The following is a 27,069-nucleotide window of genomic DNA, read 5'->3' as shown; positions in this document are numbered from 1 at the left end:
CCTTCTTTCTGCTTGTCCCCACTTAATTGCAACATGTCTTGAAGAGAAGCAACAAAGAGCAGTCGTGTCACAGCGACCACAGAGATTCACAGGTTACCTAGTTCCCTGCATTACCCTCTGAGAAAGAGAGAGCACAAAGACAAGAGGGAGGGAGGGTCTTCTGTAAAACTGCGTTAGACAATTGTGACACAGGCTTGAAGAGAATATTACTGGTGAATACTGTGACAATGTCTTTGAGGAGGCAGTTCGCAGTAATGAATCACTGTAACTAATTGGAAAAACAAAGCTGGTACTGTATTTGTGCTATACATGCTTCTGTGAATGCTTTGGATAAGGTAAGCTAAGAGAAGAAACCAGCTGAACCAGAAACACTGATGTCATTGCAGCCTTCAGGGTGTACCAGCAGTCTCTCGCCAGAAAGCAGGAGCCGGCTGCCCCCTACTGGCCTACCACTGACAAAGTGGATAATGTATTGTTATGTCCTTAACATACGTACTACACTTGTGATGAAAATGTTCTTAAAAGAAGGTTAAAAAACAAGGGCACTAAAACAGTGAAGCAATAAAAATGCTCCTGGTCTAGAAATTTGGTCACAAATGCTGACTATCTACTAAGAACTTTTAACAAACAGGAGGAGGGTTATATCAAAAACAAGTTGCAGTATGCTGATATAACACAAACTGTGCCCTAAACTGGGACAGCAAGCTGCAAATTTCCCTATGGTCTGTGCTTGTTGGCATTTATAGGTCACAGGCTTGTGGGCTTTTGATGATGACAAGTGTGGCGTCCTACACAACTGGACACAACAGGGCATGAAAAGCTTTGATCACTGAACTTGTTACTTTATCCCAAACTGCATGCAAAGAAAGCAGAAAAAAACAGTGTGTCGTTGCATCTTTATTTCCACATTTTGCATCACTAGCCAACTCAAAGGTTATATATTCTGCTTGTGTAGCAGTTATTAGACTTCGCTGTGTGTCAGGAATGTTTGGGATCCATGCTCTCTTCATCTTCTCAGCTGGAGCTCTGGCTCTCCTCTTGAGGACGAAGAGGAGGACAGAGGAGTCCAGCACAAACCATGAACCATGTGCAGAGGAGCCTGGGAGAGGACGGAATTACTGCCGTGGATTTGCTTATTTGTGATCATACACTGTAGGCCCAAAACCCAAGTCCTTGTTCCTGGCAGTCCTGAAACCTACGAGCCATTTACTGACAGATGTAACAACCTAGGAGCTTGGCCTGAAAAAGCATGCAAGAAACTTTGGAAAAAAAATGTAAAATAAATACATCCAAGATTTAAAAACAAAAAACTTCTTACAGCATTACTTTAAAAAATCTTTTCTGTCTTCTTGTCTTGTGTTATACATATATTTATATATATTTATATGTACTTGTATATTTTGCCATCACTATTTTTTTTCTCTAGCTAAAACTGCTGGAAAGACTGGGACAGAACAGCCCGTTCTGGCTGAACTAAGGATCATGCTGCAGGAACAAGAAAGGCTGAGGACTGTCCGTCTTCCCTGATAATTTTGTGCAGACAGAGCATTCCAAACACCCTCCCCTTTCACTTAATCACCCTCTTCTTTCATAATCTCTCTCTCTCTGTCGGGCAGAAGCGCCAAGAGGTTAGCAGGACAGACTGGAGGCGGAGCTCAGCATAGACTGGTAAAGTGCCCTCAGAATGATTGGAGCCAAGGAACTTCCACAGCTCTATTTCTTATCTGGGGGTGGTAAAAGAGATGGATACATGAAATACAAAATGAAAAATCAACTGTGTGTTTACAGATAATTTTTTTTTTTGTAAACAATAATAATAATAATAAAAAGTAAATCTGTGTAGTTAAAGTACAACATAAAACTACTGTTATTATTTACTATTATAACTGCAAAGTTACACGTGCATGCTCATGCTAAACATAGTGTACTGCACCTCTGCTCTCCCCAGTGTCTGCTGATGACTCTGCATGCCTTTGCCGTAACATGCTGTAATACCTGCTCTCCACCTCCTGAAAAATCAATCCAGAGTTAATAGTCCTGTCAACACGTTTCACAATTTTTCTTTCAACTTAAGCAGAGCTGTTTTGAATGTGGACAGACCTTAAGGTGGTTGAGGTTGGCCTGCAGGTCGCGCAGGTGTGTAAGGACCTGCCGGCTGAGGCGGCACATGCTTTCTACAGAGGCTGAAGAGAACCTGAGGCTGATGCCCGAGTCAGCAGCACAGCCGCGGGACAAACCCAGCTCCATCCCCCCAACCTGCACATCATCATCAGTACTGCTCTCTCCAGAACCACCATAGCCCTCCAGCACCAGATAACTGCTGTCATTCACACACACATACACACGAAAACTTAAGAAGAGCGAAAAAGGTGACAAATTCAGAAAACAATCCCCTGTAGTGGGGTCCAGCAGTTTTGTTCCTAGAAGAAATTTTACTAATTTTAACATGGTGCATTCTTATGCATTCTGAGACTAAAATACATGGGTAATTTCTGTGGAACTTAGTTAACTGAATTAAACTGAATTTAAGTACGTCATGATTCAAAAATTGTACTGTTTACTAGGTGTTAAAACTCTGTTGCAAGGTCAAAAACTCAATATGTATAAAATCTGGCAGACTTTGTGAGAGCCATCTATTATAAACAGAAGTCACTTTGCCCATTATCTGTGTTCTGTTGGCTCCAAAATGGCATGTTGTACTTGGATCCTGATGGTTGTGATGTGCTTAAGCTCTCATAGTGGTTACTGCACTCCACAGAAATCAACCAAATCAATTTCAGACATACGGACGGGTAGCTGATTATCTTGGTGGCAAACAATCATCATTTTCACATATTAACTATAGTGCCCAGCGTTTGAAGGTGGATAAGAAAGAAACCTGAATATGCGAAAAAGAAACCAACTTCACCTGTTACCAAATGTATCTCTTTTTTTCACGTTTCTGCAAAGCTACTTTAGTTCTGATTGGCCAATAAAAATGAAATACTATATCTATGGGTTGGCCAGATGAGGACCATGACCTGCTGCTTTGCTGTGTTTGGGGGAGAGAAGAGATTCTCTCTCTTAAAACTTTCTGTTGGCAGCAGATTCTTCCTTCGCACAATTAAAAAGTTATGAAATCTACAGGATTCACGAGAATGGCACACATCATTCAAAATGGTAAATTTCGCCACAGCGTGAAGACTTAATGTCTGAGAGACAGCCCTCGACTGAACCAATGGCTTTGCTGCCCCAAAAGCAGTTCATCAGCCATGGCATTTGGTGTCAAAGTTATTTCTTCAGTTTTGCAATAGACTTATGAAGCTAATGGCTACCAAGTAATGAAAGATCATAACCCACTACATAACAGTCACATTATTCATCTAATCTCAAGTAGACTTGCTTATGTGGTTTCAGACAGCATATGAAACAGTATTGTCTATAAAATGGCTAAAGCAAGTCACATGGCTAAAAACGGTAATAGTGCCTGCCTGATAACAGCATGTCATACAGTGTCAGAAACCACATAAGCAAGTTTATATGAGACTACTTACTAACTCTGTGCAATTCATACCAAACAGCCTTCAAAGAGGGACAACATAACCACTTTTTTCACTAAATAACCTCTGAAGTCTTGCGTGAACCTGTAGTCTGTGTCTTGCTCACATTAGGATCTCTGGATCTAAGCAGGTTTTCTCTATGACACAAACAAATGGCGTTTTTGAAAATCTCCTCAGTTGTGCCCTATACTTTTTTAATTTACGGTCAAAGTACTAATAATGCAGCATAAATCAAGCTACCACTCCTATGCACTAAAATAACATGGCATGAAAGTAAGTCTACTACTGTACTTCAACACTGTTACCAACACCAGCTACTTGAACTGTTGGCTGCTATTTCCAAAGCAACTTAACAACATTTGGCAGAGCTTGCTGGTTTCTGTGGGGTATTATGGTGAGGTTGCTGGTTCACAGAGAATACCAGCTTAGACCTGGAGCTCCCAATATGGGCATGACTACAACTACAAAATGACGACACGATTTCAGAGGTCTATTCCTTAAAGCTACTGGAATTAAGCTTAATTCACACATTTTATTTACATGTTATGGTGCTACTTCTCTCAGAGTTTAGTTTTAGTTCTGCAACGACAGAGTCTGTTCCCTTTAAACAAACAGGTGCTAGTAGCACCCACTCACCATAGTCCTCCGAGCCCTCGTAGAAGCCAGTGTCACCTGAAGCAGCGTCCTGTGCCCTGCAGGCCGAACGACCTGAGCTGTGCTCCACGGGTGTGCGCAGAGACGTTGTCCTGAGGAGACGCCCGCCGAGCGGCCGACCCAGTCGCTCCCCATCATCATGGGCCATGAGCTGGGTCACCAGCACCTGCTTCAGTGCAGCCACTGAGAAAGCAGATCAGAACACAAACACGTGCACAATCCTTACATCTTATGTAAGTCACAGCAAAACACTTTGCTATTCCCAGGCTTCCCTCAAGCACTCCACATCTTGAGTTTGAGACTGGTGCTTTGTTCTAGATCCCTCTGGAGCTGTGCTTGCAATGTCTCAACAACATTTTGTTGTGTACAAGGTGTAGTATTTTGCATTATTTATTTAAAAAAAAAAAAAAAGAAAAAAAAGTGTGCGTGTGTGGGTGGGCACGTGTGTCTTTTTTATGCCACTCACAGGTTTTCAGGGCTTCCTCAGCTCTGCTGGAAGAGGACAGAGAGTATGCGTCCCGGCCGTCCAGCAGCTCTGAGTCCAGATAAGAGCCTTCTTCCCGACCAGTGTCATGACTCTGCTCTTCTTCCTCAGGGTTGGAGGTGGGACTGGAGCCGTGCAGGGCAACAGACGTCCTGCCACGAACTTTATCTGAGAAAACGGACCACAGGCCAGATGCACAGTGACTGAGAATGGGAGGAGCCAGTTAGTATCATCAATGCAAAGACAGAGTGCTGAAGATACCTGAGGGCCGCATGCTGCCAGATGATGTGCGCTCTGGGCCTTTATTGGGTTTACCAACCTCCATGCTGTCTCTTTCCCCACTTAAATAAATAGACAAATAAATGAATGAATGAAAGAATGAAAGAATGAGTGAGTGTCTGAATTACTCAATATAGTGAGCCTGCAGTGAGCGGGGGGTAGGAGACTTACGCAGACTGAGGCAGAGGAATGACAGTGTGGGGTTTGGCCTTCATCACCTCTGCTCGTTGAGTGATCTGTCTCTGCCACCTGAGGGAGAGAGCGAAGCCTGTATTACTCATCCAACATGATTTCTTTCTGCTATTTTTGAATACTAAAACATGTTTTCAAATGTTTCATATTTCCATATGCTTGATCCTTACAGAAACTCAAATATCAAAACTAGTTGGAATAAACACTGCTAGTTTGTTTTTTTTTTTGTTTTTTTGTCGGGGGGGTTATTAGATGGGGAAAAAAATTAGAGATATAGATACGAAGAAAGGGACAGAGAGAGAGAGAGAGAGGGAAGAAGAGCTGGAGAAGTGAAGAAATACTTACGTTCTTTGTTCAGACACTGTCTGGGCCATCAGCTCATAGATCTGGGCTCCATTGTCCGACATGGAGAGCACAAAGAAGGATCTGTTATCTGTTTGTAGAGAGATGTGTTAACTGGTGCCATTCTTCATTCACGTATTGAGTATGTGTGTCTTGGGAAAGCTCACCTGTGGCCACAGAACGGACCAGTACAGTGCTGAGCTTGATGACAGGGCTGAAGATGTGCTGAGTGTCGACAGTGCCGGCCCGGTTCTTACTGTGGCATTTCAGAATTAGTCTCTCATCCTGCTTTTGCAACAGGACCAGGACGTCCTCCAGGAGCAGAGTGTATAACTCTGAACACACAAACACGCACATCATCACACAGATATTACTGTACTGTAGCACACGAGATCATCTCTTTGCTTTTATTTATGTAAGGTAGGGATGCACTAAAATTTCAGCCACTCAATTTTTTTTGGTTGATAATGGTCAAAAAAAGCACTGCTTTTCATGGTTTTTATTCGAGTTTTTGGACATTAAATTGATCATCTCTGTTCATGGCAAGTATCAAGAGAGGATACACCACCTAAATGCTGCTTTCGTACAGGTTTGATAACATGTGAAAGCATGACATCCACAGAATGCAGCAAAACAACAGAAGCAGAAAGGAAAGGACCTGCCATCATGCTCATGCCAACTGTAGCCAGTTTTTGAAATTGTGAAAAAATTCACAAACAACAGTAATAAAGTGCAAAGCACAACTAAAATAAATAATGGAATTCACCGTCTTGTATGACCAACTGTTCTCTGTTGTCAAGGACATAGGATGTTGTGGCACAAACTGTATCCACAAAGTAATGAAGTGTATATTATGTAAAACTGCACGCGTTTCTGAAATGCCCTTATAAATGAACTTGCCTTGTCCTACAGCACAACGAATAGTGTGTATAGTAATCTCACAGTAACCTACCAACAGTCTTGTCTTTGTTCAACTTCCAGGTCAGCGGACCTTCGTGGATCAGCTTCCTCTTGGTTAGATCCAGATTCTGATACAAAAAGAACAGTTAGAATATGTTATGTGACCTGAAATGCACAATACAGTGCATAACAAACTTGTCATCGCTGCATATATATCCGAGCTCTGATCCAAGCTTGAGTTTTAGTATGGCTGACCTTAAATTCGGAGATGAGTGGATTCTCACTCTGCTTCAGTGAGGAGAGGTCCAGGCGTCTCTGGTAGTCCTCCAGCCGCTGAATAATACATACAACCACACAAACAAAAGATTTTACCAGTGACACATCAGATACACTCAGCATACTGAAAAAGTGTCATTGCATCACCTCATGAGATGATCATGAAAAATGCATGGAATTTAAAAATAAGCTCAACAAAGAAAATAAAAAACAAGAATGCATTCACTGAGCCTTTTTACACAACTGCACAAAGGTCTGAATGGTATGGGAATGGGAGAAGTCAGTGAATTCCTTTATATAAAGGTGATGCAAGAACAGATGCCCAGTTTCATTCAGACCAATGTCTGCTGCAATTGGAAACCACAGTGGAGACACAATTCAGGGTTAATCTGAGGTTACAAACTGACTGTGTCATCATGTATTTGGTAAGTAAGGAGAGAATGGCAGCTCAATCAGGACAAATTGCTTACCTGTGTATTCTCTGACTCTTTCACTGCCTGGTTTACGTGGTTCAAGATCTTCCGACAGCAATCAGCCGCCCTCCTCACCTTGTCTTTCTCCTCAATGTCATCTGCAGGCAAACAGGCACACACACTGAAACACGAGATAGATGTGGTGTCCAAGAAGAAACAGGCGAGCCAAATGGCTCATATTTCCCTAGTGCATGAACAGATTGCTACAACAGAGTCCATTCCCAGGCTAAGACAAATAAGAGGGCATTAGCTCTCCTTAATTGCAGGATATATTTTATGTTCATTTTGGTTCTTTCGGAATGTCAAGTGAGCCAAGATTAAACGAGCTGGGCCAAATGCTCCAAACCGTTCTCCCAAAACGTATATTATGCCTTTTCTGAAAAATTTGGAAACGATAATCTCTGTTTAAGAAGAGTCCAGCTGTAATTCGGTAACGGTTAGCTAACATCCAGAATTGGCCCCCTGAATAAGCCTTCATTACTGTGAGCTGGGGTGGAAATGGCTGAGCCTCTGCAGGCTCCCGCTTGAGCTGGGATGGGTCAGGAGCGTCCTCTGGCAGCCCTTGCTGAAGCCGCCACAGCAGGGCACGTGGGCTGAACAGCACAGCAGCAGGCCAGAGGAAGGACGGAGCCTTCACTGACGCTGATCTCACCACGTTATACCACCAGAGGAGCACTCAGATAGCACAGGGTGCCAGACTGGGTGAGAATGAGGAATTGTATGAGAGCGCACGTGAGAGAAAGAGAGATCACTGCATGTGTGTATGCTGGTGAGAAGAACGAACGTGTGAGTGCGCACTAGATCAATATTCCATACACATGTCTGAGTAAGAACAACAGTGAGAGAGAGATCATTAAATGCGAGTACAGGTGAGAAGACTGTGTGCACTAGATCATTTGTCTGTGCAATAAGACATCTGTGAATGCATTATATCACTATTTGTGTGTATTAGGTTTTAAAAAAAAAAGTGCAGGTGTGGCTGTGTCTACCCATACATTACTGTACATGTGTAAGAAAGTAAAAAGCATGCATGGCATGTGTGTGTGACAGCTGCTGATACCAGCAAAACTAACTGCTTAACTGCAAAGAGCATTGAAAAGAATAAAGGCCAAGTCACAGTCGAGTTTGCTTGCGGATTTTCAAGAGCAAAATTCACTCATTTCAATGTATTCAATGGTATTTGCTACAATGACCAATTAAGCATTAAAGAATTCAACCTTGGTGAACTTTGCCAGGCCAATTAATGTCTTTAAACAATACCGCTTTTAATCTGAATGTGCTAACCTCCAGAACTGGTAAGTAACGAAGTACAAGTACTTTGGTACTGTACTTATGTAATTTTTTAGGTATCTGTAATTTACTTCAGCATTTCTGTCAGTTAATACTTTTTACTTTTACTCACTAGATTTTAAAGGAAAGATCTGTAATTTTAACTCACTACATTTTCAAAACACGGTTGTGATTTTACCTTTAACAATATTTTTATTTTTTTTTATCCACATATTTATGCATTTCTTTAATCAAGCAATTGTATAAGGGCACCTAATGAAGCTCAAATCGGCTCCCTACTGGATGTAAAGGGGGGTGGGAGCGGGAAAAAAAGCAGAGTGAACCCATGATTGGCTACTTTCATGGCTTACAGGTCCCAGCAGTGAGCACTCGGGGGGAAAAAAGGAAGAAAAAAATAAAACAGATGAGACAACGGAATCTATAGAAAGTGACAACGTCGAGCCAGCGTTTAACACAGGCAATGCATCTGAAAAAAACTGCATCCATGGGCTTACTCAGTGCCAAAGTGGGTGATAGCGAGAGTTGGGAGAATTCCCCTTGGGCCGATAGTGTTTTTGGTTGGTTACTGTGACCTAATGAATAAACTCACAACACAAGAACGCTCAAACTGTAAATGTGACATCCAACTGTATATCTGTAGTAATTTAAGGGTTAAATCAGCAGCTGCCATCTCAAGTGATACAGCCCCAGTTTACTGTAATGGAGACTCATACAGTGGATAGAGACTAGATGTAGCAGTACATTAAATAATGTAGCAGTTACATTCTGATGCCTGTACGGACATTACTTCAATGAATGATTTTGAATGAAAGCCACATATTAATTTTAGACTCGCTTAGGAGTGCCCTCTTGTGTCTGACAAACCCAGAAGACATTATAGTGGCAATTCTCCTGAATTCAAATTCTATGACTGAACCTCCAAAGCAAAGGAAATACATAGAGGATTCAAGAATTTGTTCAGGCAGCTGCCCAGTCTTTCTTCACCCTATTGACTTGAATAGGCACGCACCATCTTAGTTTACCCCATACATATATGGGTATGTATAGGGGTGGGTGTGTGTGTGTGTGTGTGTGTGTGTGTGTGAAAGAAACAAAGTAAACAAACGCAGAGTAAAAGAAATTCTGCTATTGCCTTACTATTGTTGCGTAATGCTGCAACCAGTACTTCCAGCAGAAAAAATGTGGAAATGTGAAAAGGGCCTTTGGCCCTGCTATTTTGGCTGTGTTGACCTCCGAAGGGACAGGGCTTCACATAGCAGCCCTGAACCTCTAAAACAGATGAAACACTGATTTGACCAGCACATTTCTTCCCCACTGGCTATAAGTAAACACATGAAAGTGAGACTGCATGATGTGTAGTCAGTCAGGAAACTGTATTAATGTCTTTAATTTTGGTTTGCAGCCCTTGTGTTAGACGAGTTAGCCAGCCTGCTAACTGTGATGTTAGCAACGACTAAGCACAGCTGCATGCAATTCACACCTACCACTGTCCGCACCATTGCTTTTGCTATGCATCAGTGTGTACCACTACACTGTGCCAAGTATATAGTTATCTGATATAACTATGTTCACTTCCGGTTTTACTGTTTATTGAAGGCTAGTTAGCCAGCTTGTTAACTTCTATGTTAGCTCCTTGTCTAATTACAGCTGTACACAAGTCATGTCTGGCATGTACATTTTTTTTTGTACAGCACTGCACTCCCACAATTATGTAATTCTTAATGTTACATGCTGGGATATAATTAGGGTCACATTTGTGTCATTACTGTTTATGGTTAGTCAGCTAGCTCTCTAAATGCATTCATGGGTCACCAATCTTCTGGACTAGCTTTGGTTATGCCCATTTTGCAAGGTGACATGAACTGCCAAGGCCTGAAACATACTTCACTCAAGTACGTGAACACAAATGCTTTGAGCAATGGAAACTGTTTCGCATGCTGTTGTGTTTAAAAACGTGCTTTCTGCTGCCCAACTGTCTTGACTGACTGGCAGTTTGACGAGTCTCTTACAGAACTGATTTCCTTTCATAATACAAAATTGATATATAATTGCTTCTTCATTCTAAAAGAACAAATTAAGCACCACACACTCCTCTACTGTCACACATTTACACATGTACATTTAGTAGTTGTGACTGTTGGAATAGCAGCAGACTCTTTTCACAGATGCTCATATATGTCTTCTATCACCTCCTTGAGTACTGAGTGTTTCAACTGCCACAGTAACCTAAGAACACACATTTTTTACAGTTTGTACAGCAGGACCAGGTGTTTTTAAAGCACTGTCCATGCACTGTCAATTGTGTTTGCACACTTACTTTACATATACTTCTGGGTTAAGACCTTGGACCATGACAATCAAACCATATGTTAGTTAAGTTAGCAGTATTAGTCAAACCAGTAGCAAATCGTTGGTGTGGATCTAAGTGTAGTTAGCGTATACTAGAGAAATTTGTCAAGTAAAAGTGTATGAGCGCCAGTATGTTAGATCACCATAGGTATGTCTGTGTAAATAAAGTGAGTATAGATGTAGAGGTTTTCTGTGTATATACACTGCATGAGTGCACATGTATGGATCATTCTACCAAATTGGTTTAAAGTCAGAGTTAAAAAAAAACACATTATGCTTATTAATTATGTAATTATGCTTATTTCATTAAAATAAATGATTAAAGATTCTATTTGCTATAGCTAATTTTGAGCATAACTCAAATACTTGTTAGTATATGACTAAAAAATACAGCCTTGAACAAGTGTACTCACATAAAAATCATTATATTTTTATTACAACACAATAAAAGTTTACTTTATTGCAGAAAATGTGTTTCAGACATGACTATTCTTAAATGTTACACAATGATTTTTAGACTTTGGGAAACATTTACTTCAAAACAATGGGATCTAACGGCTCATCATGTGGCCATGAGGGCTCTAAAATATAGGGTTCTGGTAAAGCTTTGCCTATGGACTGAAACTCAGTTTTGGTAGTGACATGAAACGGGTTAAGCATGGGATAGCATTTTTTGACAACACAACTAACTAAATAAATAAATCTTAAATAAATAATCTAAATCCTTCGACTTCACTTTAAATGAAATAAAGATATGGAAAAAAATATTTTCACAAGTTGAAATTTAGTGGTTAGGGTTTGGGGCAGCCACCTTCCAACAGAAAGTACACTGTAAATGATGATCTTGTATATATTTAGCTTATAACTATCTCAAGTAATGCTTTGCATTAAAGTATGTCAATTCATAAGCCTTGTAAACATCTAAGGTTTAAGGTTTACTTAATTTTTTTAAAAAGTTTTTTTTATTATGGGACCGTAGCTTCAACTAATTTGGAGAGCTCCATATATGAATGAAAACGTGTGTGACAGGTGTTGGTACCGGTGTACTTGGCGATATTCTCCAGCAGCAATGGGTACTTAGTGAGTCTCTGCATCTCGGCCGGAATGATGTCCTTCAGCTGCAGCCTCCGACACAACCGATTACTCTCCGCCTCCTGCAGACAGAACACACAATGGCACAATGGCACTCAGGACAGCGCATGCTAATGGATGACAAAACCCCACGCCAACCCACGTCACACCTCCTGCTCTGCCGAGTGCCTCTGGCATCTCATAATGAAACTTAAACGCGCTTCTCGTCCTTCACTCAAGGAGGACTCTTCTGCGAGTACGTCTCAGTGATACTTCTGCACTGGCGTAGCTGGCACACAGTCAAAATGGCATTGGTGAAAGACGCACAGACGCCCTGTATTTCAAGCTGTCACTGTTAGTGATGCTCCTCTGAACAGTTATATAGGCAAAAAGTGCTTCAGTGACAAAACGCACAGATCTATAAAAACACTATGCATTTAAGGCGTTATTTTGTACTGTAGAGATAAAAATTAAGGTGATTGCTGGAACATTCGAGCTGGATTAGTTTTACCAGGGGAGGTGCTGTAATTTGAGTTACTACTGATAAGATCTGTGATTTTCATACTGTGACGTCCATAGTTTTTATAAGTCATCTAAGTAATAATTCCAGCACAAATTACCTTCCACTCACAGAATTCCTCACACTCGACACTCCTTCAGTAATAGAAGTCCTGTTCGAACTGACTTCATGGTAATGTAATAGCCAATGCTAGTGACTGACATCGGCCCCTCCGTTTTTTTTAGCGATTGGGAGACAAGGCTAACCACTAAAATAGAGCTCCTGGCATGGTTCCTTTATCCTCAAGTTTAAAACAGGTTTCAAACATTTTTGGTCTTACCTATATGTAAAGGTGCTTTTCACAGGACAGAGGAATTTTGAACCGGTTGGGTAACAGTTGTTAAATGAAGTACACCTTAGTGCTATTCTACGTGGTATTAACTGGAAATCGCGTATTGTTGTTTGTTTATTTGAATCTGTTAAATTCTAATCTTAAAAGCGACATGAACATCTGGACTACAGCGTTTTGATTGGGGCTATCTGGGGTAATACTCACCTTACCAGCTTACCAGACCTCCTCAGATAAAACTAATCCAGCTTGGATAAGGCATAAGGGGTGCACTAACACTTGGCAGGTTTGAACAAACACATTTTTAAACCATTTTTAAAACAAATCCTGGTGTGATTACTTGGTGGGTTTGATTTGTTAGAAGAAGCCACTCGAACTCTGGTGCAGGCAAAATAAGTGGACTGAGACCAGTTTTCTCAGGGACTGACCTAAACTGATGTGGTTCAGTTAAAGCATAATTGGACCATACACAGAATGAACTGTCCTCTTCTCTCTGTAGACATTCTTTGGTACATGGAACAGATGACTTTCTGACACTGTTTTGATATGTGCATGCAACTCTTTATGAGCTTTGAATCAGTAGTTAACAATCAAACTCATAGCTTTGTTTTTAAAATGAGGGTGGGGCAGGTTCCAAGTCCTTCTCAATATACACACATTTGACAGCGCACACACATACAAGGATTAAGCCACTCAAGGCAGCATGTTACGGTCATTTTACTCCACTTCACATTGTGGCAAAATCGCAGGAACACACATTTTTTCCTGTGGATTATAATAGGATGATACGCCCATAAAAACCAACAATCACAGATAAATCAACGGTTCAGAGAGTTGGCTATTCTCCCAGTTGTGGTCGCAAAATGTGCATTATAAAATCTGTCTGGTGATTTTTTGTTCATATAACTTTCGTTTACAGCCTTGTAAACAAATATGTCAAATATGTCAGTGTGAATACTAATTGAAGCAGAATAAAAATGCAACAGTGCATCATTTTCTGCTTTGGTCCAGATCAATGGAACCGAACAACAAATATAAACGCATTCTAACACTCATTTCTGGATGAAGATGTAGAGCACGACAGATGGTATTATGGTGCTCTATCTATTGGCTTGTACCAGATTCATGAAGTCAAAGCTAATAAGCCAAAAGAGAAAACCGTGTTTTCTGCACAATGCACAGAAGAACAGAATTTGCATGTCAAGCAAAAAGATCCTTGTTTTTATTTTCCTTGCATATCAATTGAATAAAACACTCTGCACAGCTAGACAGAGCAAGAACAAACATCATTTATTCACCATCCATGCTGCTCAATACTAAATAACAAAAGGCATGTCTGAACCTGATCTATGTGTTGTGCAGAATCAACTTTCTTTTGTTCTTCATCAAGGTCAAACAACCTGGGTTGTTTCAGGTTTTCGCTTTCTGTACAATTTTCTGAAAAGAGCCCTGCTGTCTGTCCTGATTCTCTCAGCTTCATGATGCACCAGGCTCCTTTCACTCCACTGACTCGTTCATTACAACCCACCAGGCTGGAGCTGGAACTAGACCCAGGGTCAGAGGGGCTTCTGCTCACCTGCATGAAGGTGATGAAACGTTGGTCCTTCTTCTGCCGGCTCTTGATGAGCTCCAGAGCAAAGGGCTGGTTGCTGCAAAAGGTTCCTACTGCCCGCTTCATCTTCTCCTCCTCTCCACCACTGAACTGGAAGAGAAAAGCAAGCCAGATGAAACAGCAGAGGTCACAATACCGGGGTAGCATTGAGAGACTGGTACCATGGTACATAGGCATGGTTTTTCATTATTCAACTTCATTCTAGTATTTACTTAATTGGTGATTTAAAAAATGCATGCGTAATTTGGAATAAAGAATAAATGAAAAATGAAACAAATTTGATATTATCTTGTAGGTTTTTGGCCAAGTGTAATGAGACTCACGTCAAATGAAATACCTACATCCACTTGGAATTACATTTGGAAATATTAAAAAAAAACAAAAAAAAACATTTGTACAGTGTAAGTTACCACCCAGAAATCACCTGAACGATCAGGTATGGATCATCTCTTTATGCCAGCTGCAGGTGATAACTCAATATTAAACTCTCTGCTTTTCAATCATAATAATACGAAGATGATTCTCACTGGGATATTCAAACACCATTTGTTTAAAAAGTGGATATCTGAATAGCGGTTCAAATGATGGTCCCCATCCTTAGTTGCTGCAGTTTAAACAACCTCATCCACCACCCACTGCCCTCTCCTCTAGAACATGGAAGAGACGGGTTTGTCTGCATTCCCTCATGTACTACCTGTCAACAACTGTAACTTGTTAAGATGCCACTTACCCAAGACAGCAAATCATCTCCAATTTGGTCAACAACTGATGACTCATTTCTCTTGCGTATGCCTGCCATCTGCTCCGATATTGTCACTGAAATTTAGTACAGAAGATTATATGGAACTATTAGTCTCAATGGATATAGAGAAAAACAAATGACGTGCATTGCAAGCACACATACCATGGAGCTGGATGATCTCCTCAAGGTTGGTGAAGATGTTTTTGATGTCAGCAGGGGGCAGTATATTGTCTCGGGTCAGTTTTTGGTAGAAGACATTATCCAGGACTTTCAGCATGCGTACATGTGCACGCTCGGTGTAGAACAGTTCTGTGGAGATTCATAATGTAAATAAATTATTTTCTCATCCTAAAAGGCTACCACTATCAATTAAACAGTCATCTAGTAATCTACTGGTTATTTTTTACAATTATTCAAGTTATGATTTTAAAGCAAGGCTAAACAATAAGAAATTAATAACAAACCATACACAGGCTTTGCATAACCAGAAAGGCATTAAAATGTGTCATTAATAATTTACTGGAAAAATATAAACTACAAAGCCTCTAAAAAGGCATTATAAAATATATAAAAACAGTACATGGCAAAAACAATACATGCAAATAAGTGTGTCCATCAGCCTTAAGTTCTTACAGTACAAGAGAGCAATTATTTACAGTGGTGACAAAAGAAACCAGACATCTGAAGTATTCAAAGCCTCCAAAAAAGCCTATGCAAAAAAATTGAACATTTAATAGAAGGTCCCTTTAACATCAAGCAAACTGCCATCTAATCACTGATGATTATTCGATAAGCTAAATTTTAAACCATTGTTTATAGCAAATGAATCCTAAGAATGTGAGAATTCTCAATGCCTTTAAACTCTGTGTTCTCTTCACAATTCGTCAAGCCCTACTGTTCTGCCGTGAGACACTACCGTTAATGACTTCCTGTCTCTTGATCTCATGAGGAGTCAGTCCAGCCAAAACCTCCCGCCCCACCAGCTGCTGCCAGTTCGGAGGATCCACATCAGAGTAAACGCTGCCACCGCCATCATCCTCACTCAGCACCTCCTCTAGCCTGAGAGAGAAAGAGGAAAGCAGATGAAGATGGAAAGGCAGAGAGAATGAGAGAGAAAATGAGGCTGAATGAGAGATGATGATGTATCCCAGACCTGGAACTAATTAGATTTGTTTATTGAGTATTTGACAGGCACGGTGGAGGTGCTTGAAAGATGAAACATTGAAACAGAGTAGAAAAGAGCATGCATCAGCCAGTACCTCCTGCTCAGCTTAGGCGTGCCCACATCCTGGAGTCTAGAAAACAGTACAGATCTATTCATTCCTCTCACACAAACAGAATCAATCAAAGCCATCTGGTCATTTACATCAATTTCACACACAGGACTTCATGCAGTGTTTTCTGCCATGCAGTACAGGAGTTTACACTTGCACAGAAGAATTGCAAATGCATGGCGGCATTAAATTAGCATCAGATGGACATGACTAAGCAAAGCTTTGACAGCAGTGCTGGAGCAGAGGGAGAATCCTGGCTGTGTACCTGTCACCATCCCTCTCCTCTTCCAGCTGCTCCAGGCTGTAGGGGATGTAATCACAGGGAGGATAAGGGCCATCCAGGCCCTCTCCTGCTTGCATACCCTCGGTCAGTCGCGAAATCACAGAGGATGGGCTCCCACCTGGAGAAAACAACAATCATCTCAAGAACCTTAAGAGTGATGCCTCAAATTACAGTATGGTGTACATGAGTACTCAAGTACCTGGTTAACCATTAACCATAAGTGGCAGTATTAAAATATGGAAATCACTTAATCTGCATCACGGAAAGTTAGCAAGAAATTACACGGAACAACAACTTAATCAAATGGCAAAAACAGATCTGTAAAGCGTTGTTTTGTTTTTTTAAAAATACTGTATATATTTACATTCCTATAAACACCAGAAAATATGCTAAAAGAAAAAGAAAACATTTATTGCTAACTTGCTTTTTTATGATTGCAGGATCCTATTAATTTATTTTATTTTTATTTACATTTTTTTAAAACTTACAGTAAAATAAAATGCTATACAATGGGCTCCTGCCCAATTCGGGGATGTACTGCAAAGCCTGCTGAGATTCTTTGAATGTGATGAGTAATGCAGGAAAGCATCATATTGTTTTAAAAAATGAAAACTACTTTTAGTTACCTCTTGCCAATGAGCGAGGGGTGACCATGTTTGAGATTTAACGTTCTTCAAGTACTTTAAGCCACTCAACAAATAATGTATACCATAATAACCACTAAGCTCTGCTGTACTCGTCTTACTGCTGGTGAAATCCAAATAAGTTTCTTTCTGCTCCAGAAAGATACCTCTCCAGCCAACAAAAAAAAACAAAAAAACAGGTAAAGGTCTAGTTTTTCGAATGGATTTTTTAATTATAGATTTTATCACAACTTTTTAAATAATCATTACAGCTTTGAATGTTAATGCATTGCATTGAGATGGCTACTGTACTTGGCTTCAGCTAGAGATACAATGTAAAGACATTTCTCAGTTTATCTCACATCAAAATTTGTCAGAATACACATAACAGCATACATCAACCTTTTTCCACACTCCAGTAGTGGAGTCCTCATGCATTACACATTTTTGTGATTTCCCTGCCGTAACATACATGGTTTAGTTCAAGAAGGACTCATCATATGACTCAGGTGCAGGTAAAACACAAAACTGAAGTGTAAGGGATGGTCTCCAGGACTGAAGCCTGCTCATGTAATAACTAGAACAGTAGTGCTCACATCCTGTAGCTAAGGATTACTCTACTGATTTGAAATAAGAGGTGCAGTATTTACCACAGTCTGAATCTCTGAAGGAAGTGTCTGAGGCAGGGCTGTAGGGGGCACTGCCTGGGGATGCAGCAATGAAAGCAGGATTCTGAGTAAAGTCGGAGCCCTCGCTAGATTGGCTGCCACGCAAACGCACACCATCTACTGGCTCACATGTTCCAATCACTGGCTGGGACAGCTGCTTCTGAGGCCTCTGCTTGCTACCGTCCACAGAACGCCCTGCTGCTTACAAACACACAGCATAAAGATACAAACTGTAAATTCTGCCTCTGAAGTTAGAGTGATTTCTAATACACCTCAACCAACAAATCATCTTGTTAGCAAGCCGTGTTAGAGCAGGGAACACAAAATGCGCAGGGGGGAACTGTTTTAGAGCCAATGGGGGGAACTACCGCTGTAGAGGATTTTTGAACCAGTCAAAACAGACATCAAGGCTCTAGCATAAAGTTTAGAAAGTTTAAAAGTTTAAAAAAAAAAAGATCAACCAGCAAAGCACTTTAGACCAAGTTGCATTATGCCTTTAAGCACTTAAGCATGTTGTCTGAGAGAATTGCTGCACTGTCAGGATTACCGAATGGAGCATCAATGCGGTTGGGCCGGAATGAGGGTCCCAGGATGTTAAAACGGGGCTTCTTCACCTTCTCCTCTCCCTCCTTCTCTGGCTTGCTGCTTTTCTGCACAGATCCAGGAAAAGAGTGATGCTTCAGGTGATCACCATGAAATCAAGAATCACGAACAAGTTTAATAACTAAAATGGAGCAAGAAGGGAAAAGAGGGGATAAGAAAAAAACATACCTTTATTTTGGGGAGAAAATTGATGCGCACACGCTTAGACTCCAGGTTGCGTTGTTCCTTGCTCCTCACACCAAGGTGCTTCATGTAGGTGAAGATCACATACTGTATTGTATTGCTGGAAAAATTCAAAGGAGCCCTTTTCAGAACATGTCCTCATTTATCTCCTCTTACTATTCAACAATTCAGAAACAGAGGCCCAGCATGGCAAACCCAGTCGAATCCGAAGCATGCTGATGTGGAGTTTCCTCATTTAGCCTGTGCACTCTGTTAGTATCAGGCCTGTTGAGCATTGCAGGCTCCATGTGGCCATCTCCTTCTGCTCCACAACCCTCCTGTCTTACTGTGCCTTCTGCCATATGTCACAATCTCGCTCTCTGCTCCTCTCTCTTGCCCTGCACGTGTCCTGTACATTCATAAATCATATGGACTACAGTGGAGCCAGATGGCAGCTCAAATATGTTTGCCTAGATTGTTCTAAATGAGCAGGGAGAGATGCAGCAAGACTGGAGCTCTCACTGAGCCGTTCAGCTAAGTTGTGCTTTGCTTACTATGCTTGTGTTTTGCCCAAAGCTAGAACATCAACACCTCTGACTTAAGCTGCTTACTCTAGATTTAAAATTTACATACATATTTGTTTATAGTTTATAACGTTTGGCACGATTTAAAGTGTTATAGTAAATGAGTCTGGTTAGTGCTTGTGCAGGAGAGACATGAAAGAGGTTATCCTCACCACTTCTCTTCTTCTGAGGCTTGCGAAGTGAACCTGTTGCAGAACACAGAGAGGTGAAAATGTGTTTAAGCAGAATCTTTAAACTGTGGTAGGCTAGCTGGACAACATGCAGCTAATAAAGGGAAATCTAAGAGACCTTTGGGAGTAGGGATGGGCAATATGACTATATTTTTCACCATCATGGAAACTTGCATCACAATACACTTTTCTAAGTATATCATGAACATTGTCATTACTAAAGAATACTGATCAACAGCATGTTTCATCACAAAAAGAGCACAACTAGTCCTGTTTCTGGATTTACTGTAGCACAGTATGTAAAACGCTGAAGAAAAATTACTGCATAAGGCACAACTGGGGATTTTTTCCCGGTTCAACCTTGTCAAACCTCAGAAATAAACAATATAAACTGTTATAAATATATTGTTCTAAATATAAATAATTGGAATTGGTGGTGTCAAAGTTCACACATTTTTACCACGATTAATGCATTTTCATGGTTTGACCCTTCAAACCATTGATAGTTCCAACTTGAAGGCCCGCTGGTCTCACGCTGTTCCTATGGGTCATTTTCATTCAAATAGAGCTTTTAAATGACAACAAGATCCACTGATGGCTCATTTGATAAAATCACAATTATTCTGAAACACGGTATAACACAGCGGTGTAACAATCGTGAAGGAGTTGGAACATGCATTCAGTGTTGCTCTCCCTGGATATCGCTGAAACTGAAAACTGAGAGCCCTAACTGTGATACATAATGTGCATCATGGAAATGTCTTCAAGGATTGTGCTTTTATATTGCCCACCCCTATCTAAGCTGCTTTAAAAAAACATGCAATTTGCCAGTGTTCTTGAAGTCTGAAAACACCCATGTTAAGCTCAGAAAAAATTGTAAATAATAATTTATCATGATATATTGTCATACCGCCCACCCCTGGTCTGAGAAAGACTAAGTGTGACCCTTACAAGACGTCATCTATCTTGGAGACAATGTTCTCGGCGCAGAATCTTTCCCTCTCCAGAGCAGCGCTGTCTCTAATTTGTTCAGAGTCCAGATGAGCCAGTTCCCCATCAGCCAGGGTCAGTCCCATATTACGCTTCTGTCTGCGCGACCACACACATACACAATTTGAAGTGCTTTCATTGCTGAAGGAGTAACATAAGTCATTTGGTAAGCTAATATTAATGTCTGTAATCTCACCTAAAGTCCTCCAGAATCTTCAGAACTTCAGGAAGAAGCGCATCCTGCATTGTCTGAACAAACTGTCTGTGCAAGTCCTCAGGAATCAGTTCTGGCCTCCGCCGTTCTATGGACAGTGCACACAAACAGAGTTGCAACCATAGTGTAAACTCATCATTTGGTCTCCTTTTGTGAGCACATGGCCCATGCTTCCAACTGGTGTAGCGTGCAAAGAGAAGCCTGAATGAGTAAGCGCTTTGTGAGCTAACATGATAATTATGCGGACAGCAAGACCCAGCGCAATTACGGCTCTTCCACGGAGGGCTGAGAAATGATTACTTAGACCGCAGTTTTAAGAAATACACAAATGCACAACATCTGAATGCATAATAGGAAAAGCTGCAGGGTAGGGAACAATCTCTCAGCGGCAAGAGATGCTTCAAGAACTTATTACAGCCAAGTAACTCACAACTCGAAAACAACTAATTACAACTGCAATCTACAATGTTTATTATCCCACATGTATTAAAAGAATTTGTAGTCTCAGTGCAAACTTACCAAGTTCAGAAGAGATGGATTCGGGCACAGCTACTTTTAAGTTCTGTTAAACAAGAAACAATTTTCAGATGAACAGGGAAAATGGCTCATATTAAATAATTAATCTGCATTGTAATTTGATATAGCTATAAAATGTCAGCAGAAGCAAGCACAGTATATTAATTCAGAAGCCAAACAGCCAAGAACAATCACAGAAGAGGTGCGCCAAATCCAGCTAAACAAACCATTCATAGCAGCAAACTCCTGCCATGTGCTTCAAGACTAATTAACACTAGATACAGATGAACTCATTCACTCAGAGTGTCTGAGAGGTTGTGGGTGAAAGCTATTAGAGCTCGAACTATTTGTCTGAACCCAAAGTGACCTGACTATTTACATCAGGGTTTGCCCAAATATTTGTTGGGCTTGGGCTGGGTTCAGATATCACATTCTCCCACCTTGAATAGTTTTTGGTCTGCTTAAGTTATTGTAAAATTAAACTTAATGCATAGCTGACAATTAGATTATTTCTTTTGATTTTGTTTATTGTTCATCTGAGAACGGCTGTCATTGTTTCTACTGGGTAACTAAACAGATTGCAAATCGCTGCTGTCCACAAAAAAAAATAGTGGTAACTTTACAGAAGAGGGCAAAAATCATCTTTACTTTTAACGTAAGTTAATCAGGTCCTACTTGACCTGAAAAAGAGTTTATTCCAAGCAATTTAGGACCTTTTGTAATGGTCCATTCATCGTGATTTTTCACACAATGTAAAGGTCACCTGCTGTGTTCAACTGATGTAGAAAAATAAAAGTTTAAAAAATAAAGAGACACGTGCTTTTGTAGTTTAATTCATTTTCTGATTGGTGGTCTAAAGTCGGGTTTGGATTCGTTAGTTGGTTCTGCGAACGTGACTGGGCCAGACCTGGGCAGAATGTTCTTAAGCTACATCTGAATTTCATGTCAGATTAAACTTCTAAAAGCTTTGGGAAAAAAATGAATCTAACTTCTCATCTGTGTCTGAGAGCAATGTAGCTTCTTGGTCTTGAGATTACTTAAGAGCAGAGAAGAAATAAGATTTAGAAGAACACGAACACGAACACACACACACACACACACACACACCTCAGGACAAAAGCTACACACGTGGGGACTGGCCGCTGCTCAGACTTGCCTCACTCAGGTAATGACACATAAGCTGTGAAGATGAGAACAGACAAGAGCAGAGATGTGAAAATGAGCTCTACTCACAGCCCCCCGGTCAATGAACAAGGTGAGAAAGTCCAAGAAGATGCGACGGGTTTCTTTGGAGTTGGTTTGCTTGTAGAGGTCAGCGTAAAGGTAACAAAGCTGAAAAAGAGAACATTAATGACACAAAATCAGAAACTAGTGTTTGTAATTGTCTCTTTGGCTATGTTCAGACTGCAGGTAAATTGGATTTGTTTCTCAAATCAGATCTTTGGAGACGACTGTCCGCACTGTTCTTTGCAAGTGATCAGATCGGATTGGTGTGTCCAGACATCACCAGTCTATCTGCATGGGTTGCTGTGGTAAGAATGTAGGTGTCAGTAACTATGTAGCTGTGCTGGTGACGTGGATTTCAAACGCAGATGCAAAAAGACGGAGGTGCATCATCTCACTCTCCAAACTCCTCAAAATTCTCTGGCATAGGCATGAATCTTTAGTGCTTCTCTTGAATCACAGCACTTCCATCACTCTGGATTTGACACTTGTTTGTTGTGTTGCGAGTGATGCAAAAGACACTATGAAACCCAACTTGAGAGTCTAGACAAAGACATCTGTAAAATCTGAATTGCATTTCAAATCACCTTCAAATGTGGTTTGGACCGATTTTCAAAAATCGGATTTCATGTGGGTTTTTGCTGTCCAGACTATCAAAAATCAGTTTGTTGTAAGTTGGGCTGGCAGTCTGAACAAGGCCTATGTGCCTCTATAGTGTCAATATAAATAAATGTAAAGACTAATGCATTTAACAACAAACGAAAGCTTGCAGGGCATAAAACCCAGCAGTTCACATGTCAACATTTCTTTTGTGGTCTGCTAACTTCCATTTAACGTTAGCTATGCTGACACTGTTGGCCAAAGTGTATTTTTGAGGTGAAGCAGTGGGGTTATTACCACAGGAGCAGGGTCGAACTGAGAGACCACATGGTGCAAGAAGGCTGCTAGGTGGGCGGGCCGGGACTTCAGCAGTTCCACACTCTGGAAACAACTACACTGGCCATTCAACTGGAACCAGAGATGAAAATGAACAAATTACATATGCTCTCATTCCAGAGTACATTTTCCCTATAAATGGTAATGTTTTGAGTATAGTTAAATCAAAATAATTTCACTCAGTTGAAATAAAGTCAAGTATAATTCAACTCTCTTTTAAATTTAATTTTAAATGTGTTAGAATACAAAAAAGTACAGTTCAACTTCAAAACAGAGTAAGCAATTAGCTAGCTAACTAATTTTAACTGAACAGCTACTTTGCTCTTTTACTATTTTCTTTGCTTTGTTGTATTAGAAAAATAAGCATAAGAGCTCATTATTAAAACTAATACGCTGTTGCTCCAGTTCTACTGCAAGTGTCTGTTAGCTAGCTAATTTAGCTAACTTAAGTTAGCAGTCAGTGCAAAGGTAATGGTTTAGCTTACGCAGTCAGTAAGCATAATGAAACCTTAAGCATGAGTAACACAAATATACATTTTAAGTGACCCAAAGTAATTGCTTTATTAAATAATTAACAATAAACTTCAGAAGAATAAAAAAATTATACAGCAGCAGTACTCTTACTTAACTAGATATTTTCACCAGGACACAGTGGCCAGACTAAAAAGCAGAAATTTAAGTAGGAGCTCCATACAGACTGTAGGGGAAGAAGGTGAAACCTACCTGCTCCTGCTCTGAATCGAAGTAGTCATCCTCAGCACCGATGATCTGAGAGGCCATGCGGAAGGAAGGACTCCCCACAGTAGAACGGAGGTGGGAGTCCTGTGAAAGGAACAGAGATATGAGCATGCTGGACTGTGAGCAGCCTGGGGAGAGGGAGAGTTTGAGTGATTGTGAGTTGTAGTGTCTGACCAGGTCAGAAGTGTCCTCTGTCTCAGGGGAAGGGCAGGAGTTGAGGCTATCACGAGGTGTGCTCTTTGGACTGCTTGAGTCTCTTTGACAAAGGCTCTCCGGTGAGGCCGGGTGGTAGCTACGCAGGACCTGTCAAACAGCAATAGCCGTGCTAAAGCATACTTATAGCAATTATCCTTCAAACAAAGAAGAATTAAAGCAGTGGTTACTAATTCCAGTCCAGGGTATCTCAAACTGTGCACATTTGTGTTTTCCTTGCTCTAAAACATCTGAATCAACTCTTTAACCAGCTAACAACCCCCTTTGTGTGCTGGGTCAGGTGTGTTTGAGTAGGGAAAACACAAAATTTCAGTGCAGGGGGTCCTGAAAGCTGGGATTTGGAACAAAGAACCTAGGTAGTGTCTTGTACACAGAGTCTTATAAATGGATGGTGATCTGTAAATAGATGATGGTATTTGCTGTAGCGAAGTCTTGCAGTATAGTATAGCATGGCCTTACGGAGCTCCAGAACCCATCTGAGGTGGTCTGGTCAACGTCCAGTACACCATCCTCACTGTCCTCCATTTGCAGGCCATCCTGGAAAACATTTTTACTGTCAATACGTGGAGAATATCTACAAAGTATGTAGACAGAACATGGCAGTATGTAAAAAGAACATTAACATTACTGGAGCACAATATCTGTAATATTGTGAGAATTGTGGGAAATGCAGTACCTGTATTACTCTGGTGAGCTGACTCTGAAGCTGTGGGATGTGTTTTTTGGCTTCTTGGATGTCCCTCAGCAGTTTGGGTGTGGGGTTCCTGCTGTATTCCTCCTTCATCTCCTACAGAAGGGTTAAAAGGTTAAAAAGGCTAGTAGGATGACAACCTTAAAACACTAGAAACCAACTATGTGTACTAAAAATAGTTAAAAAAAATGAAAAATGTAAACTAAAACAAAACTAAAAAACATCCTGAGAAACTCAATGAGCCATCACAGCTCACTGTGTGCATCAATAACATACTCCCTTATTTGCACACTCTCTGTGGACTCAAGAGGAGCTTACTAAAAGACATACTGCTTCTGATCTACTGCACTTCAGCTACCAGCTAGTCTACAACATGAAAAGCCTCATTCCTATCTGCAGAGCTAATACTATGAGCTGTGTGGCTACATATAAGTCTTTGACATAAGGCAACAGACTAGCCGCTGAACTCAGCTGAAAGGCAAAAGCAAAACAAGCAAGAGTTTCCGCTCAAGATTCAAGATTCCTTTATCAAGCTTGACTCTAAACAAATCACTGGCAGCATCCTAACCTGTAACTCTTGACGCTCTTTGGCCAGCATCCTCTGCAAGATGTCTGCTTTTAAGCTGTGCACAATGTTGTTCTCCTCCTGAAGGACCCAGTAAGCCATTCAGGGTTGGGCAGAAGGTACAAAAAGTGACAAGGAGAAGTAGATGAGAGAGGCGAATGGGTGATCCAAAAAAACAAAACAAAAAAAAAGCATTCTCCATATCAAAAAGGAGAGTGAAGTTCTTACCCATGTTACCAGTGGAGAGGAGGCACGCTTTGCAGCTTTGTACTCCAGGTTGCACGCACTTTGCCTTGGAGAGTGAGGGAACATGGCTGAGGATGCTCCATGACCCTCTACCGGCCCTAGGTTCAAATCAACCTCCGAAAGAGGGATCTGGGGTAACCCAGGGGGTCGTCCCAGTACTGTGAGGGCCACATAGGAGCCCGCTATAGGGCATAAAGACTTAAGATAAGTGTATATTACCAGTGTGTTGTTTGAAAAGTATAAAAAGCTATTTCTACATTTCAGACAAAAACAGATTTTAAAACTCACATTTGATTAACTTCACTACTTCCACGTGGTTTGAATGTGTCACCAGGGTTCCATTAACCTAAAATGGAGAGAAAAAAAAGACCAGGTAAAACCAGCCTGCATGCCCTTTAATCACGTGTTACAGTCCCTCCTCTGAGAGGACGAGAGACATAGGTAAACATGTACAGCGTACACAGCTGCAGTGACAGCACACCAGAAACTGCAACAAGCAAATTTAAAATATATATATTACCTGAACGTCTGTTACAAGATTCAAATGTTTATGTATAGCTGTATGTAGGCTAGAGCTGTACAGTATTGAACTCGTTAGCTTGATGCTAACTTAATATGGGAAAAGCCTCTGACCAGCTAACAGAAATTAGCAAAAGCTACTTACAGACTGTTTCAGGGCCAAACACAAGCATGCTGAGGTGCGAAGTGCAGGCAGATTTGTAGGCCAGTTCTGAGCCCCAAAGAGGCCTAATCTTTTCTCAAATATAATCTAATAGAATAAATATATGTAATATATATAAATGTGAATAATATATAACAATCTAATAATGTCTTGCCTTTCACCTCCTTACAATCCCAGGCTTATTACATACTAAGGTTTCTTACTATGTAATTACAGGGACTTCAATGCAATGCAGTTGAGCTATTCTTAGGTTACAGAAGTGTGTAATGAAACTTTGCTCCCTGGCTTTTAAGGGTTAAATACATTAATTCATTTTTTCAATCATTCTCAGCATATGGCATGTGACTATTTTATAGACATATATATATATATATATATATATATATATATATATATATATATATATATATATATATATATATATATATGCACTTTGTAGTTCTACAATTACAGACTGTAGTCCATCTGTTTCTCTGCATGCTTTGTTAGCCACCTTTTACCCTGTTCTTCAGTGGTCAGAACCCCCATGGACCCTCACAGATCAGGTACTATTTGGGTGGTGGATCGTTCTCAGCACTGCAATAACACTGATGTGGTGGTGGTGTGTTAGTGTGTGTTGCGCTGGTCTGAGTGGAT

General features: G+C 40.7%; 1 protein-coding gene across 5 annotated transcripts in view; it reads right to left on the bottom strand.

Annotated features, from left to right (window-relative positions):
* Positions 1-884: 884 nt before the first annotated feature.
* arhgef12a (Rho guanine nucleotide exchange factor (GEF) 12a) overlaps positions 885-27,069 on the bottom strand; it is a 63,139-nt gene continuing 36,954 nt past the window's right edge. For 3 of the 5 annotated variants that reach the window (XR_005006298.1, XR_005006310.1, XR_005006316.1), the window contains 35 exons: positions 26,040-26,097; positions 25,734-25,933; positions 25,509-25,586; positions 24,926-25,036; positions 24,709-24,786; positions 24,211-24,339; positions 24,022-24,120; positions 23,260-23,370; positions 22,372-22,470; positions 21,142-21,184; positions 20,605-20,710; positions 20,370-20,507; positions 19,401-19,433; positions 18,671-18,785; positions 18,447-18,549; positions 17,882-18,100; positions 16,591-16,726; positions 16,311-16,346; positions 15,968-16,110; positions 15,214-15,360; positions 15,040-15,125; positions 14,274-14,399; positions 11,818-11,932; positions 7,137-7,237; positions 6,646-6,723; positions 6,443-6,518; positions 5,658-5,825; positions 5,494-5,581; positions 5,128-5,205; positions 4,939-5,018; positions 4,660-4,845; positions 4,176-4,376; positions 2,101-2,320; positions 1,934-2,009; positions 885-1,724 (listed from right to left, as the gene is read on the bottom strand). Coding sequence is in view for 1 of the 5 variants with exons in the window: in XM_036560908.1 (XP_036416801.1) it covers positions 1,714-1,724; positions 1,934-2,009; positions 2,101-2,320; positions 4,172-4,376; positions 4,660-4,845; positions 4,939-5,018; positions 5,128-5,205; positions 5,494-5,581; positions 5,658-5,825; positions 6,443-6,518; positions 6,646-6,723; positions 7,137-7,237; positions 11,818-11,932; positions 14,274-14,399; positions 15,040-15,125; positions 15,214-15,360; positions 15,968-16,110; positions 16,311-16,346; positions 16,591-16,726; positions 17,882-18,100; positions 18,447-18,549; positions 18,671-18,785; positions 19,401-19,433; positions 20,370-20,507; positions 20,605-20,710; positions 21,142-21,184; positions 22,372-22,470; positions 23,260-23,370; positions 24,022-24,120; positions 24,211-24,339; positions 24,709-24,786; positions 24,926-25,036; positions 25,509-25,586; positions 25,734-25,933; positions 26,040-26,097 (3,876 nt within the window). In the remaining 4 variants the exon portion in view is untranslated. Of the gene's footprint in view, positions 1,725-1,933; positions 2,010-2,100; positions 2,321-4,171; positions 4,377-4,659; positions 4,846-4,938; positions 5,019-5,127; positions 5,206-5,493; positions 5,582-5,657; positions 5,826-6,442; positions 6,519-6,645; positions 6,724-7,136; positions 7,238-11,817; positions 11,933-14,273; positions 14,400-15,039; positions 15,126-15,213; positions 15,361-15,967; positions 16,111-16,310; positions 16,347-16,590; positions 16,727-17,881; positions 18,101-18,446; positions 18,550-18,670; positions 18,786-19,400; positions 19,434-20,369; positions 20,508-20,604; positions 20,711-21,141; positions 21,185-22,371; positions 22,471-23,259; positions 23,371-24,021; positions 24,121-24,210; positions 24,340-24,708; positions 24,787-24,925; positions 25,037-25,508; positions 25,587-25,733; positions 25,934-26,039; positions 26,098-27,069 lie in introns of all 5 variants that reach the window. The other 2 variants (XR_005006304.1, XM_036560908.1) reach the window with 2 other exon arrangements.

Source organism: Colossoma macropomum, unplaced genomic scaffold, assembly GCF_904425465.1.
Source record: "Colossoma macropomum unplaced genomic scaffold, Colossoma_macropomum, whole genome shotgun sequence".
In the NCBI taxonomy this organism is placed as follows: domain Eukaryota; kingdom Metazoa; phylum Chordata; class Actinopteri; order Characiformes; family Serrasalmidae; genus Colossoma; species Colossoma macropomum.
This window is presented reverse-complemented; position numbering and strand designations above follow the sequence as displayed.